Source organism: Helobdella robusta (genome assembly GCF_000326865.2).
Source record: "Helobdella robusta unplaced genomic scaffold HELROscaffold_34, whole genome shotgun sequence".
Taxonomy (NCBI): Eukaryota; Metazoa; Annelida; class Clitellata; order Rhynchobdellida; family Glossiphoniidae; genus Helobdella; species Helobdella robusta.
The window spans coordinates 1679683-1694380 of NW_008704659.1; the positions used below are offsets into that span (position 1 = coordinate 1679683).

General features: G+C 34.1%; 2 protein-coding genes across 2 annotated transcripts; both read right to left on the bottom strand.

Annotated features, from left to right (window-relative positions):
• Positions 1 to 1964: 1964 nt before the first annotated feature.
• Positions 1965 to 4738, bottom strand: HELRODRAFT_175673 (hypothetical protein; the record flags this gene model as incomplete). The annotated part of the gene is made up of 2 exons (XM_009023078.1): positions 1965 to 4085; positions 4721 to 4738. 2 exons carry the CDS (start codon positions 4736 to 4738, stop codon positions 1965 to 1967), a joined length of 2139 nt encoding a protein of 712 aa, XP_009021326.1.
• An 8229-nt stretch (positions 4739 to 12967) lies between these two features.
• Positions 12968 to 13906, bottom strand: HELRODRAFT_175674 (hypothetical protein; the record flags this gene model as incomplete). The annotated part of the gene is made up of 1 exon (XM_009023079.1): positions 12968 to 13906. One exon carries the CDS (start codon positions 13904 to 13906, stop codon positions 12968 to 12970), a length of 939 nt encoding a protein of 312 aa, XP_009021327.1.
• Positions 13907 to 14698: the final 792 nt, after the last annotated feature.

A 14698-nucleotide genomic window follows, 5' to 3' on the forward strand; every position in this document is an offset into this window, starting at 1 on the left:
GATGAGATTATGTATGTATGCCTTTTAAGATAAACAGACGCGTTATACATTACTGACAAGGGAGAATGTTACCAATGATAATCATGTGACTATATGTAACCATAACGATAAGATAATGAAAATAGTTTTGGTTAATTTTACATTTAAAAGTTAATAAACCGGGTTTACTTTGCACAGAAATGCATGCAAAAATCAACAAAAAACAAAAATAAACTTTGACTCTGCAGTTTAAGTAATGCATATTTTTATTTTTAAATCTTCACAAAACTTCGAAATTAATTATAATTTTTTTTGTCACCAGTTTGGTGGCATTATTTATCTATTTTAAACATTTAAAATACGGTACTTGGGCATTTAAGAAAGAAATTAGGTTAGTATTTAAAACAAATGGAACAAGTTTCATACCCCTGATCTGCTTGCTCCGTGCAAATCGCCGGTGTTTATCTTATGAAATATTTGTATTTGCGCTGTTACATCTGTTCTGCTTAATAAGATTTGAGTTTGTGTGTTTGAATGTGTGTGTGTGTGTGTTTGTTTGTGCGCGTGTGTGTGTTTTTATGTGTGCGTGTGTGTTGTGTATTTCTTTATTCAATTCTCTTCCAAACAGTTCTTAGAAGATATGCTAATTTGCGCGTGTTTGTTTATGTATATGTGTATTTTCTAATTGCGTGTCTGTGTGTGTGTTTAAGTGTGTGTGTGTTTTTAGTGTGTGTGCGTGTAAGTGTTTTTATTTCTGACAATACTGATCAAACAATCTGGTTTGTGTCTTCTGCGGCTGGCAAACATACAGGCGAACAAGCAATAAGGGAAAATGAAATAATCTCAAAATGTTTCTTCAGTCGTAAAATTTAATGTCTTGTTATCTGAACAAACAAAAAAATCAATTGTCCTGCTGCTTTTGATTGGAGTCTCTCTCCTCTCTCTCTTTCTCTCTCTCTCTCTCTCTCTCTATCTCTCTTTCTCTCTATTTCTGTGTTAGTATTAGTAATGCGTAGTAGTAGGGCTTGAGGACATTTTCAATAAGAGAAGTGAAAAAACTTTTACTGGAAACTTTTCCAGCCCGAAGCTTGCAATGTTTTTTTTGTGTCGCGATGTAATTTTTCAATCATTTGCAGGCAGGTAATTTATTTTTCACTACAAGTTTTTCAATCTTGTTTTTTTTTTAATGTCGTTGGCATTGTTGTTTTGACTCTTGTTGTTGCTTTTTTTATTGATGTTTTGTTGATATTGTTGTTGCTGTCTTTTTGTTGCGTTATTAATGTTGCTGTTGCAGTTTGTTAATGTCATCAAAAAACTCAAGAATTTTTGCTTGTGGATAAATGTTAACATTTTTTAGACGAATGCGTGTGACACGCAAACAGCATGGTGTCTTTTTGTATTCGAACCCGCACTTGCCACACAAAACAGGTCGGTGTCTTCGAGCATCTTGCCCTAAATAAAAAGTAAAGCAGACAAGTTCTTAACACTCTGTACTAACTGTGTACTTAAAAGGATTGTTTATTTGTTTTTTATACAAACTCTGTCATGTCATTACTTCATTGTAGATATATGTAAATGTAAATATTTATTTATGTATTATTTTACATACTTTTTGTATATTATATAATCGATTGATAAAGTTGTTTATGTCTCTCTCTCTCTCTCACTCTCTCTTTTTCTCTCTCTCTTTTCATTCAAGCATGTGTGTGTGTGTTTGTGTGTGTGTGTCGGTGTATGTGTGTGTGTGTGTCGGTGTATGTGTGTGTGTGTGTAAATATACGTGTGAGTAGATATTATGAATTTAATTACGTGAATATATTGTTGTCATTGGGTGCGTACGTTTATATGAAGCGGAACTTATGCCTAATCACGTTCTGTCACTCAAATTATATCCAAATTGCTCCAAGCTACCCAAAAAAAACATTTTCACAACTTTTGAAAACCATTTCTCGTTCATTTGTAATCACAATTTGAAAAATTTTGCGTTAAGAATGGTGATGGGTTTTTTTGGTTTTACCAAAAGAGCATAAATATTCCAACAAATTATGAGCGCAGTTTTCAACATTTTTTTCATCCAAACTTTCTCCAGAGCCATCAAACTCGCCATCGCCGTCCTCATCGTCGTCGTCGTCGTCAATGCTGTTGAAGTTTCTTTCCAGGCGGATATTTTGTTGAGTTTTAATTTTTTCTCGCGCGAGACTAGCCGACGAACGTTTTCGCTTTTCGGTGGCGAAAAATTTAAATTCCATGTAGACACGAATGGCGTCGCCCAAAATTTGTGGGTCGATTTCAAAAGAGGATCTGTCGCTTTTGTCGTCATCCTTATTGCTGCTGTTGACGATGTTGTTGCTATTGTGGCTGCTGTTGTAGTTGTTGGTGGTGGTGGAGGTATTAGTGTTGTTGTTGGTGGTGGTGTTGTAGTTGATGTAAGGAGTGGTGACGCTGGCATTGAGTTCAGTCTCGTTGTTGGATATTGTATTGTAATTTTTTTCTTCGCATTTTTTGATGTTGTTGTCGTTTCGCTGCGGTGATTTTCGTTTGAAAAATTTCTCGACATTTGTTGCCTCCATTAATGTCGTTGTTGTTTCGTTCGGTGAATCATTTGTTGCCGTGATGCTTATGAAACATGGGGCTGTGTTGTTGCTGCTGCTACTATTTCTGTTGATGTTATTGTTGTTGTTGCTGCTGTTGTTTTTGTTGTTGCAGTTGCTGCTATTGTTGTTGGTTACGTGGTTTTCTTCGTTTACTATGTTGTTGTTAATCTTTGTGTTGTTGCTGTTGTTTACTATATTGTTGTTGTTTTTGTTTGTGTTTTCGCTGTCTATAATAACCTTGTCTTTGTTTGTGTTGTTGCTAGTGTTGTTGTTGTTGCTGTCACATGCGTTGTTGTTGTTCATATCATTTTCTAATGTAATGTCCACGAGGTTATTATTGATGTTAGTTGTTTCATTTTTGCCATCATCTTCGTCGAGAAGAATGAATTTTTTTTTCTGAAAATTTTCAAGAGCATTTTGGTCAACTTGAAAGAAATCTCTATCATCTGTAACGGCAGGGACTGGTTTGAAATTATTGTTGTTGTTGTTGCTGATGTTGTTGTTGATGTTTTTGTTGATGTTGCTGCTGTTGTTAATGTCATTATTGTTGCAGTTAATGTTGTGGGTTATTACGCTGAACTTGCGAGCGTCATCGTTGTTAACGATTATGTTGCTGTTATTGCTTTTGTTATTTTTAGCAACATTTTCATTTTTGTCTTTTAAAAACGGTTTAACGCAGAGCTCATAATTCTCTAGAATGTCTTTAAAATCATCTTTCGAACAGACCACACCCTGGTTCGCCACCATCTGCACCACCTCTCCACATTTCACCAACTCGCTCACCAAGGATTTTGACTTGTTAATCAATTTGACGTTAATATTTCTGTTGTGGTGGTTGATTTTGATGTTGTTATTGTTGTTGAGTTGGTCGGTTTTCAAAAGAGTTTCGCAGTTCGTGATGCTACCGCTCGATTTTTTATGTTTTCCAACGTAGTTGTTGTTGCTGCTGTTGTTTCGTAGTGGGAATTGATCTGAAGTGATTGAGGAACGTGCGGTTGATGGGGCTTTCTCCTCTAGAAATCCAGAACTGCTGGCCACGCTTCCATCTCGCCGTCTCCTTCCTCCTCCTCCTCCCGTGCCACTGTTGAAGTTCAAGAGGTCGTGTGCCTGGTATGGATCTGATTTCACTCGAGTTAAAGATTGCTGTTGTTGTTGTTGTTGTGATTTAACTTGATCAAGTTCAATGGTTTCTGGACGTTGTTGTTGTTTTTGTTGTTGCTGCTGTTGTTCAAGCTGTTGTTGTTGCTGCTGAATTTGTAATTGCTGCTGACTCGAACGGCGTTCGATGGCACTAGGCGAATGATGCTGCTTGTAGAGGTGTTGTTGCTGTTGCAAGTGTTGTTGTTGTTGATGTATTTGTTGCTGCTGTTGTTGCAGCACGTGCAGTTGCTGTTGCAGTTGCTGCCAACTCGGTCGGGCTGTTGCATTTTTTGTAATGTACTCGTTGGCCGCTCTTTGTCGCCTCTCCTGAACGACTGCTGCCACCGTCTGCCACTTTGAAGTGTGGATCACCTGCGATGTATGTTAGGTTGTTTCTTTTCTTGCTGTTGTTGCAGTTGTTGTTGCTGTTGTTGTTTAATAAAGATTTTTTTTGTTGTTATTCTGCAGTTGATTTTTCAATTTGAGGTCATTAAGTTGTTTGTTGCATTGCAATCACAGTTATTAATTTATGAACATGGTGTGATGTTTCTTGCTGCGTTTGATCAGTTCAATTTAGGTTGCGAAAAATTATTTAATAACAAATCATTGACCATCACAATACAATTACTGCTTATTGCTTAAGTTCTACATTGTATTTTCTGTATGTTATGTTTGTACCAGCATACACACACACATACATATATGTATGTGAATGAGTGAGTGTGTCGAAACGTTTGTCAAAATAACCCAGATTGCATTTATTTGTTTGTATATTGGTATATGTTTCAGTATGTTTGTATGAGTTTGTATATGTTTGTGTATGTTTACATTTGTTTGATATGTTTAATTTTTTATAAATGTTTTATGTTTCACCAGTTATTTATTGAATGAAGCCATAAAATGAAATTGTTATTGACGTAATGACCTGAAAAACATCACGTTTTTTGTTTCAAAGTTTCTGTTTTAAAGTTTTTTCTCTTTAAAACAAAAATTCCCCTCCTACCTACTAACAATCTTGCCTGCATATTTAATAACTTACATACAATTACAAACCAATTGAAGTCTTTAAATATTTAAAACTGAAGGGGGCTTGCTGACATTTCAATGTTGTGGTCTTCAATGACATTTTTTAATGATGATGTCTGAGTTTTTTTTATGGTTTTTCAAAATTTAGTTGACACTCATATATTTGTATATAATTGTATAACAATTAAACATTATATAAAGATACATCTGCACGAACAGTTAAACAAGCAGACACACACGCAGATATTCACACACAGACACACACCCAGACACACACACACACAGACAAACGTACAGACATTTTTAAAAAGACAGATTTTCACCTTTGTGCACATTTAGTCTACTTTCCATTCATAACATTGAACGAATGAAATACAGTGCCATTAAAATAATTTTTAATTTCTAACATGAGGCTGGAAAAGATTGCATAGTTAAATGCTCTTGTATGTATGTGTGTGTGTGTATGTGTGTGTGTGTATGTGTGGGTGTGTATGTTTGTGGTGTGTTTATTTATGTGTACTTATGAATATATGTGTACTTAAGTATATATGTGTACGTATTTTTCAGTTTAAATAGCGTACGTCGGTGTATATATGAACGCGTATAAGTACTTAATTTCAACAATTGCTCTACTCAAAGTACGATTGGCTGTTCTGCTGATGACATTTTTAAACTTTCGTTAAGGAACTAAAAATAAAAAAAATTTGATAATTGTCAGAGTCACCCTCATAGTACTCAGAGATACAGAGAGACAGAGATACAGAGTGACGGAGAAATGGAGAGACAGAGAGATAGACAGACGGAGACAGAGCATGTGAAAATGAGTGAATCCATGCGAGACAGGGCCATACACTTCAACCAATGCATCATCTCGTCGCCAGAATGAAGTACAATTAAAAATGTTACTTAAAAAATTGAAAATTAAGCGAAATTTCATGAAAATCGTTCAGAAAAAATGTTTGTTTTTTATTCTTCTGGATTGAAAGGAATGTCGGGAAGAGGTTAAGTGTTTTTAATTTCTGGTTCGTATGCTCACCGCCATTTTTAATCCTCTGAAGCGCTGAATTATTCAGTCGCTAAATCTTATATTACTGTTCTAGTATTTTTGATTTTTCTAATGCTACTACTACTACTACAACAGCAGCAGCAGCAGCAGTAGTAGTAGTAGCAGCAGCAGTAGTAGTAGTAGTAGTAGTAGTAATAGCAGTAGTAACAGTACTGTCTATTGCAATCCAATCATATCAAAATAGACAAGCGTGTAGAACTAAGTTCTAATATTTTATGACACGGTGCCTGTAAGAAAAATCCAGAATGTTATTTATGACGGCTAGGTTGCGATATTTCTGACATAAATCAAAATATCTAGTTTAATACTACTACTTCTACCACAGCTTCTGCTGATGCTACCGCTACTGCAGTTACTGCTACTACCACGAATACTCAATAGTACTGTTAAACGTTAAATCAGTAAAACGCCAACTGCAGTAACGACAACAACTTCAACGTCACATCTTTGTTGTTTCGTAGGTTGATTCCTCCATTAAAATATCAACAACATTAGTCTGATTGGTCGCCTCAAGGCACGCGTGCCCGCTCGCTCAACTTGTTCATCAGAGTTCTTTCGTTTGTTTGTTTATTTGTTTAATTGTTTGTTTGTATGTTATCATGTCTATCTGTTTGATTGTCTATTTATTTTTTGTTTGTTTGTTTGTGCGTTAGTTTGTTTGTATGTTTGTTTTCCTGTTTGTTTAATTGTTAGTTTGTCTGTTGGTCGATGTTTCACTACGTTTCTTTCTTCTTTTGACAACTTTGTTTATGCGCGTATAAATAAATGCTTGTGTTGTATTGTATTGTTTGTATTGTATTGTATTTTATCGTGTTGTATTGTATTGTTGTTTTGTATGGTTTTGCTTTTGCTCGTTTGTCGGTTTGTTTGCTTAATGTTTGCAAGTTTGTTAATGTCCATATCAAGCTAAGTTCATACTCGGTTCTTTGTTTGCTTTGTTCACGTGACATTTTTTCATCTATGTTTGTTGTGTTTTTGTTTTCTTACACTGTTGTTTCTTTGGTTTTCTCTATTGGCGTTCGTTTACATTAATTTTTTTTTAAATATTTGTTTAATCAATGATATCTTTGGTTTGTTAAACGTTACCGCGTTTGTTTAAATATGTATCCAAACACACACGTACACACACATAAAACAAACAAACACACAGACATATATTATTATTAATATTAAAATTATTATTATTATTAATTTATCAAACAATATTTATATAAATATAAATTATTAAAAATTCAAACTGATATTAATTCCCATAAGCAACAAATAGAAAAGAAACAAACATAACAAACTCACAAAATTAAGCAACAATTTATACCAAACCATGCAAAAAATACAAAAACATACAAATCATACAGAAAAAACACCAAAAAACATACAAAAATATACAAATTTTTTTCTGTTTTTGACAAATTTTTCAAGTCCTCGTAACAAAATACTACGCAATGTTTGCCCATGAAAAACATGAGGATGAACATATATCGTCATGTTTGCTCTGGTGATGATGTTGGTGATGGTGATGACGATTTTGTTAATGATGATGATGATGATAGGAGGGGTGATGATGATGATGATAATGATATTAATGATGAGGATGATGATGGTGACGATGATGATTATAATGAAAATGGTGTAATAAAACATGAGGGATCAATTTTTTTTCCCTCCAAAGAAACCACGCCTATGTATATTAATAACATCTGACTTTTCATGTAACAAATCATTTTTAATACTAATAAGTATTATAATTAATTATAAAAAAAAGTAATTAGCTAACTATGACAGTAATGTATTACCTACAAAACAATAAAATACTAAAAAATTACTATAATGAGTCACATATTAGCACGCACTTTTTATTTGAAACGCACTACATATAATGTTTCTTAATAATTACGCCTAACAATTATAATACAGATATTTCATAATTATTTATGAGAATTATAGAAATCGATAATTATGGCGTCAGAGCTGACGTCACAAACACCGGCCAATCAGAGCAGCTAGGCTGGTTGGCCAGTTTGTTTGTGTGCAAGTGTAATTTATGGCTAGCCGGCTGACCGGTCAATAACTTAATTTATTTCCTTTATTACTTCTTTTGTTGATTTGTCAATGTGTATCTCGGTGTATATTGTTTGTGTGCAAGCCTGTAGGTATGTTTGTTTGGGTGTGTATATATGCATAAACACACACATACACGCACAGTTTGTGTATGTTTGCTTCATGTATATTATTAATACATTTTAATGGCGATAAAAATATTAAAAAAATTATTTCTTCAAAAGCGCTAATATATGCATACCTGTATGTATGCATGTTTGTGTGTATTTAAGCATGTACGACGGAAGGCAAAAAGTCTCTTAAACGCTGCCTAGGTTCAGAGGATTGAACAACTCACAGAAACAGCTTATACGTTTGTGTACTAAACAAAGCATCCCATACAAAGCATGCGATAGACGAGGATCTTTTAGTCGTATTCGAACCCGGTGATTGCTAAGAAGCACAAGACGATCTTAATCACTGGACCACCATGCCGACCGAACATGTGAACACATGTGTGTTCAATTGTTTGATCGTTTTTTGGTCTGTTTGTTGTTTGTATGTTTGTTTGTATGCTTGTTTGTATGTTTGATTTTTGTATGTTAGCATGTGAGTGATTATTTATGAGCAGTATATTGATCGTACGTTCCGCAAGTGTGTTGTGTCTTTCCATATACAATGATTTTTTTTCTTGGTACTGTTTACAGGAATTATTTTTGGTTTATAAATTTTTCCATCTCTGCTTGTTTTTTTTTGGTGGACAAATTTTTTGTATACAATTTTAGTGCATTAAAAATAACGTGGAAAAATCTCTTGTTATTAATGTATTTTTTCTAAATTTGAAAAATAGCAAAAGTTCTATTTGGTCTCTCTCCTTTTTTTGTTCTCTCTCTCAATCTTCTCTCTCTTTTTCTTTCTCTCTTTACTTTTTTCATATTCAAATATATTACATTCAATCTTAATCCCCCCCTCTCTCTTTCTTTCTTTTTCTCCTAATATATTTTTCTTTTATCTAAATCAAAATGAATTATAACATTTTCTTCCTCTCTCTCTCTCTCTCTCTGTCTCTCTCTCTCTGTCTCTCTCTCTCTGTCTCTCTCTCTCTCTCTTTTTCTCTTGACGTTTTTTACGAATGATTGAATGTTCCATTAAAAATCTGCAAGTTATAACAATCTCTCCATCATATATATACATGGAACGCCGAAATGCATTAACAGCACATCAACATGGAAACCACAAAACAATTAAAAAAATATAAAAAATAAAATGAATAAACAAACAGAACTTTTTTGCCAAAAATGCAAAAGAAATACAAATTTCTTGGCGGTAAATGTTTCTAGAATAAAAGATATTTCCTCTGAAATCAAATTAAAAACGAAGAAAAAAAACAAAAAGTTTTGGATGGAGATAAGAAAAACAAAATGATATAAAAATGAAAACTGCTTAAAAGGTCGAGAATGTATTTGGTGAAGTTTAAAATTAGAATTTTTTTGGTATGTGTGTGTGTGTGTGTGTGTGTGCGTGCGTGTGTGTATGTGGTGTGTGTGTGTGTGTGTGGTGTGTGAGTGTGCCTACAAGTGCAACTATTTTTGAACCAAAAAATTATTTTATTATGGACATAAAATTTTGTTTCAGAAATTTTGTGAAAAAAAAACATAGCTTGGTAAAATTTATTACTGCTACATCAAGGAATTTTACATTTTTCGTCCACGTTTAAAAAACTTTCAATCTTTAAAGCTTTTTTATATGGCACTCAAAAATATTTCCTCTCCATAGATGAGAAAATTTATTTTGTATCTTTTTATTTTTGTTATAAAAAATTATTTCTCGAAATTTATAAGAAAATAAACTTTTTATTTTGAATTTTTAGTTAAACATCTGTTAATTTTACATATTTCATTGCATACTTAAGTAATTTTACTAAGGTTTACTAATGAAATTGACATGCTGTTTCTATTTTCTTATAGTTATTCATACATATTTCCAGTTTACGCATGAATGGCAGTTGATTGGAAAAGTTTTCAAATGAAATTTTTTCCGATATCGAGATGAAAAACAAACACACTCACGTCATACACACACACACACACACACACACACACACACACACACACGCACACACACACACAAACGGACAGACACGCACGCACACACACGCACTTCTTTGTTATAATAAAATATACACATAAACACGCAAAAAAACCACTTGCTAAAAATAACTCCAGCATCTAAATATTAAAAATTATTTTTAAAAATCCGAAATCCAAAAAGCTGAACGCAACAGATATGGCAGAACGTTATTACAAAGCCTCTCGCTGATAACCACCGATGAACAAACAACCGACAACACAGCCAGCCGACCAGCCAAGGTACATTACATACAGGAATTGAACATAAATAACTAAAAAATTCTACAAACAAAAACAAGTAAATGAAAAACAAATAAAAGCACATCCCTACTTTCTCCGGAACTCAAAATGGGGTCCAGAAAAATTACTTCTGCGTTTTGCGGCGTGGGACAAACGACCTAATAAATTTTGTGGTCGGTCGAACGGCCTTACGCGCGAACTCATGCTCACTACCATGCAAAATCCAATAAATACAAAAAAAACAACTAGTTGGTATAGTGTTAGTTAGTTGTTCGAGTGTGTAGTCGTTTGTTGTTGGCGTCGTAGCTGCTTTGGCTGTATTTGTTGTGGCTGTAGTACTAGCAGTAGCAGCGCCAGAAATAGTAGCAATGTAGCTGCAGCAATAGTATTAGCTACATCCTAACTAGTTTTAGTAGCAGTGATTGATATAGTATTAGTAGTAGTGATGATGGTAGAGGCAGTAGTGGTAGCGTCAGTTACAGCAGCGAAGCAGAAGTAAGGGTTATGAGTAGTTGTCGAATTTGTCGAAGTAATGATTTTTGTTGTAGCAGTAATAGTGGTAGTTGTAGAAGTAGTAGTAGCTGTAATAACAGTAGTAGTAGTAGTAGTTGTAGAAGTAGCAGTAGTAACAGCAGTAGCAGTAGTAGTAGTAGTAGTAGAAGTAGTAGTACAAGTATTTTTAATAATGGTTTGTTTGCAGCGTTCTTATTTTCCACAGTGGTTAACAGCAATTAAATTGTCAGAATGATAATGGCTTGCGAAGTTTTTGTCCTGACTTACGACCAGATAATAGTAATAATAATAATAATAATAATAATAAAAATAATGATAATAACTATTATTATTATAACATAAATTATTTTGTAAAAAATTATAGTCTGACTGACAGAGAATTCTGTTACAACACGCAAGACGACATTCATAATGTTGAAGATAATTATACTAATAGTAATTGAAGTATACAATTGTAGTAATGGTGTTACTGCTACGAAAGAGTAATAATACTAAATATAGTAATAATAATAATAATTATTATTATTATAGTTATAAGAATAGAAATAATAAAACATTCAAAACCATTTCCTGTGCAGAATTCTTACTTTAAATTTTCAAATTTAGAAATCTTGGACCGTAATGACGATGGTTACGACAATGATGACGATGATGAAGATGATGATGACGATGATGAAGATGATGATGACGATGATGAAGATGATGATGACGATGACGATGATGAAGATGATGATGACGATGATGAAGATGATGATGACGATGATGATGACGATGACGATGATGAAGATGATAACGAAAATGACGACGACGATGATGGTGGTGGTGGTAGTGACGACGATGATGACGACGACGATGAATTTTATTTTCAATCTTCTTAGGTTATGGTCGCATTAACGATAGAGTAATGGCATTCTTGCCAAACAACGCGGGTAGCTACACAACAACACAACATCACAAAAAATGACAACAACACACTCGCATCATCAATAACAATGACGTCAACAACCGAGCAACAACAACAACAACATCACATCATCAACAACAACATCCCATCATCAACATCACATCATCAACAACAACATCCCATCATCAACATCACATCATCAACAACAACATCCCATCATCAACATCACATCATCAACAACAACATCCCATCATCAACATCACATCATCAACAACAACATCCCATCATCAACATCACATCATCAACAACAACATCCCATCATCAACATCACATCATCAACAACAACATCCCATCATCAACATCACATCATCAACAACAACATCCCATCATCAACAACAACATCCCATCATCAACATCATCAACAACAACATCCCATCATCAACATCACATCATCAACAACAACATCCCATCATCAACATCACATCATCAACAACAACATCCCATCATCAACATCACATCATCAACAACAACATCCCATCATCAACATCACATCATCAACAACAACATCAGAAACCTGAGAAAAGAGCGTTTTACATCAGCACACCAAAACACAAATTATAAATGCATATCAATATACTGCATAACACTACACCTCGGACCATTAGCCCGGATTTATTAAACATTATACGGTTCTTTTTAACAGTACTTGCATGGTACTTACTCGATACTTTACATTCTACTAATTACAATCATAATTGTCGCAAAAATTTAAATTGAAAATTTGCATTCGTTTACTCTGATACTTAAGTTAAGAAGTTTGACTAGCTAATAGGGTTTGATTGATAATTTAAAATAAGGCATTTAGCATGTATTTAAATATGCATACAGATATTACCGATAAATAGTAAAGTGACGACGACGACGATGATGATGACTGAAGATGAAGAAGATGATGATGATGAAGACGACGATGATGACTGAAGATGATGAAGAGGAAAATGATGATAATACTGTTTGTCATCGTTTATCATTATGATTACATTTTTCATGATGAAATTTTTTTTTGGGAAAAAAGATATATTGATGTCATTATTTCCAACGCCATCGTCATCGTTAATAACATCATTATCGCTGTCGTCATAATAAACATGATGACGTCACCATCATCGTCACCATCCTCATCATCGTCATCATTCTCGTCGTTGTCATAGTCACTATCAACAGCAACATGATGATCATCATCATATTTAAATATTTACTATTAATATTCCTGTTATTATTAAATTATTATTATTATATATACTATTATTATTTATTATATTTGTTATTACTATTATTATTAAAAGATCGTTATCAGTATTATGACCTTATCTTGAATCCTGTCCTTGACCTTGGATATAAGTACAGAAGATATACTCGGACCCTTATCAACAGTCGTACTGGCAGCTGCTTGTATCGGTTGCATAGGTTTGTATCGTGGCTGTTGAAGCTGCTGTAGCTGCTGCAGCTGCTGAGGCTGAGGTTGGGTATGCAAACTCGAACTTCGTTCTCTTTCTCCCGTTCCTGATTGGTTGGGATTGAGGAGGTGAGATGATGAGAGATTGGTGAGAGGACTTGCTGGAGGTTGCGAATGAACACTAGAGTTTGAGTTGTTAACAGGGATGGGTGATAAAGAACCGGATCCGTCTTGTCTCGGTATCGCTACATTGTCGGTACTCGTGTTGGAAGTGTCGGTCTTTCGATTTTCAGCGGCAACGGGGATGAGCTTGTCGACGATGTTTTGCACGGAGATGGATGGAGCGCTGTGTCTCGCTTGGTTTGTTACTTTGGCGCATTTGAGCAGTCGGTCGTTCTGTTGCTGTGGCTGTTGATCGTCGTTGTTGTTGCTGCTGCGACTGTTGCGGATAGCGTCGCTTTCGCTGTCGTCGCATTTGTTTTCGATGATTGTGATTTGTGGCATCTGCTGGTTGCAAGCGTTGTTTTTCTTTTTAGAATTGTTGTGGCTGTTGCAGTTGCTGTTGTTGTTGCTGTTGCAGTTGCTGCTGTTGCTGCTGTTGAGGTTGAGCACGTTGCTGTTGTTGCTACTTCTTCTTGAGTTGCAGGTGCTAATGACGATGATGTTGCTATTGTTGCTGCTCCTCCTTGAGTTGCAGACCGAGTGCTTGTTCGTCTGTATGAGGGCGGTTTCCTCGTTGATCACGTGACCGTCGTAGTCGTCGTCACTCCCGACACTACACGCCGACAGTTTGTTGCTTTTTGATTGTTTTTTGTTATCCATTTCTGTTTGATCGAGTTCGAGGCTTTACTTTGAAATTTATCGAGTGTTAATCTCGGTGTGTCTGTGAGTTTTGTCGTGGAGATGGATGCGACTCTGTGTCTGTGTATGTGTGTGTGTTTGCGTGTGTGCTTTGTGTGTACGTGTGTGTTTGTCTTTTTTTTATCTATTTGTGTGGAATTTTAGAACAAATTTTAAAAGCTTAATAAATGTATGAGAAACAAAAATTTTTTTTGATAAGTTTTCTAAATATTTTCAACAATTTTTCTCAAAATATTTCTTCTCCATAAAACATTGCATAGAATTTTCACCAAACATATTTAAACAAACATAAACAACTCACAAAAAATGAACTTAATTTCAGTCTTGAAAGAATAATATACACAGTAATTAATTATGGTCAAATAAATTTCTGATAAACTCGTTTTCAAATTTGAATGTTGAGTTTGTATTTCATTTTAATTCAACTTAATTTAAGTAATTTCGATTTTAAATTAGTTCGATTTTAATTAATTCAATCAATGAGTCAATTTAATTGTTAACAAAATTAAAAAGTGATCTTAAACTAACTGAATCCATTTAAACTACAGCTTATCAGACATTTAATAAATAAAAAATATTATCAGTTTCTATAGAATGAATGAGTTAATTACTTTGATTATTTCTTGTAACGTACTTAAGCATTCCATTCAACGACAACTGAAAAATATTTTGGAAAATTTAAATTTAAATATTTTTCAATTATTAATCTATAAAATAAATACTAGAAGACTATGATGATGAAGATGACAATGA